The 2,110-nt window shown below is 43.8% G+C and overlaps 1 protein-coding gene across 1 annotated transcript in view; it reads right to left on the bottom strand.

Annotated features, from left to right (window-relative positions):
• Positions 1-2,110, bottom strand: part of ptch2 (patched 2) — a 28,360-nt gene that overhangs the window by 4,459 nt on the left and 21,791 nt on the right. The window contains exons 19-20 of the mRNA XM_034888369.1: positions 951-1,088; positions 241-383 (exon numbers count right to left, since the gene is read on the bottom strand). Coding sequence (XP_034744260.1) covers positions 241-383; positions 951-1,088 — 281 coding nt within the window. The remainder of the gene's footprint in view (positions 1-240; positions 384-950; positions 1,089-2,110) is intronic.

Below are 2,110 nucleotides of genomic sequence, written 5' to 3'. Positions count from 1 at the left end.
CTTCACACACACACACACACACACACACACACACACACACACACACACACACCAATGTCATACAACCAAAACACTGCTACTTCTGAAGGCAACAAATGGGCTGAGGAGGGTGCAGACACCATTGCTGTGTGAGTGAATACTGTCACTCACTGTGTCTCACACGGAAGCACAAAGTTAGCACATACATCGCCACACACACACACACACACACACACAGCTGCAGCACACACAGCATCTCACCTCATGATGAAGTCAAACTCTGACCCTGCCAGCATGAGAACGCTCAGCAGTGTGGAGATCGCTCCGTCGACCACAGGGGCAAACATGTGCTCCAGAGCCACGGCCGAGCGCTTGTTTCTGTTGCCAATCGCTGTCAGGAAGCCCTGCGGCGGAGGAGAGGAGAAATTAGTTGGAAATCTTGCCTACCACACAAAACGTGTGCTTGCGGCAAGGCTTGGCATTCCTGCATTTGTTTTTTTTTTGGAATCACGACGCTACACTACAAGACAGTACAATATGCTGAAAAGCTGCCAGCATAAACTAGGACGCCAAAAGTTTCCTTGTAAATCTTTAATGACACCTATTTTACCTGTTCCACTTTCCATTTTAGGCAATGAGCTAAAGGAGTCTATGTTTTGCACTGATTGTAAAACAAATGTTTGCAATGCAGCTTATTGCTGTTATAAAATGTCAATTAAAAATCCTTTTAGCGAGAAAAAACAGTTAATCAATAATTCAAAAAAAAATACAAAATATTATTACCTGTTAAATTTAATTTTTGCCAAAGGTAGGCAATTAATATGATCATATGTCTAAGACTGTACTAGGTATTTATTATTTAGACCAAAGCATCAGGTTTCAAGTAAAATAGGTGTTTAATTGTAGGAGCTTAGTCCCCCTAACAGTTAATCCATGTGTGTTTTCTTGCTTTGGGCTGAGTCTCGACTTACCAGTGCGATGTGAACGGTGAACTCCACCCCAATGCCCACAGAGGCGATCAGAATGACTACAGGGATGGCGCTCAGCTTGATGCCAATCAGACCCATGATGCCAAACAACTCCACTGTCATCATGGCCAAGATAAACACCTGAAATAAAATTACAAAAAAACGGATGGAAAGAAAGTGTTACAAAGTGAATCGTTTCTAACAGCCAGTTAGTGGAACGACTAAGAAACAAAAATAAAGCATGTTAACAATAAAAGTGAAAATGCCTTCCTTAGTGACTGAGTTGAGCCCTTTTGCCTCTTCACCCCACACAATGTTTGACCCTGAGCTCAGGGTCTCCACCACATGGCATCAAATTACCCACCCTAAGGCTAATACCTTCCCCTCCTCCCTCCCTCCCTCATTCTCTTTCTCCTCTTCTTTCTCAGAGGTTGTGGAAATGATTGACAGCGCCTGAGACAACAGAGTGTGGGCACTCTGTCACCATCAAAACATCATAAACATCTGTCCGGGTTTAGGGAAAACAAATGATCATGTTTTTCATGAGATAGCAGTTTATTTTATTGTTTCCGATATTTTAATGCAACATCTTGCTGTGTAATTTAGTGTTTCGGTTTACTAATGTCCTAATAGTAAAAGTGCGACGTTATTGTAAACCGCAATGCAAACAACAACAACAACCAGTCTTAGAAAAGAAGGAGGAGAAAACGGTTTCTGGCCAACTGGAGCTTTTGATCCCAGCAGGGGCTGCGAGCCCGGGCACGGTTAAATTGGAAATGATAAAAGCTGTTTTACTGCTCGACCACATACAGTGAAACCTCCAGAGGCAGGCTCATGCTTAGAAAACAGTACATGCATGTAGCTGTGCCTCTCTCTCTGTCTGAAGAGTCTGTGCTATGTCGCTGTCTCAATCAGTGCTGCTACGGACCCCCTACTTAAATTAAACACATTCCAACTGAAACTGGCACTGTTGTTGTGCTACACTGCAGCCCCCCAAGTGGTTGGGGATATGTGGATTTGTGTGTGTGTGTGTGTGTCTGTTCGGGGGGCCCTTAAGGACCACCGGTCCCACCAGCTTGTGTATGAAATGTTTTCCAATCGCTGAACACTCAGACTGTCTCTTTTTCTCTCTCTCTCTCTCTCACACACACACACACACACAC

The sequence above is a fragment of the Etheostoma cragini genome, chromosome 12 (assembly GCF_013103735.1).
Source record: "Etheostoma cragini isolate CJK2018 chromosome 12, CSU_Ecrag_1.0, whole genome shotgun sequence".
In the NCBI taxonomy this organism is placed as follows: domain Eukaryota; kingdom Metazoa; phylum Chordata; class Actinopteri; order Perciformes; family Percidae; genus Etheostoma; species Etheostoma cragini.
The sequence above is the reverse complement of the archived record's forward strand: the minus strand, read 5'-3'. Positions and strand labels throughout refer to the sequence as shown.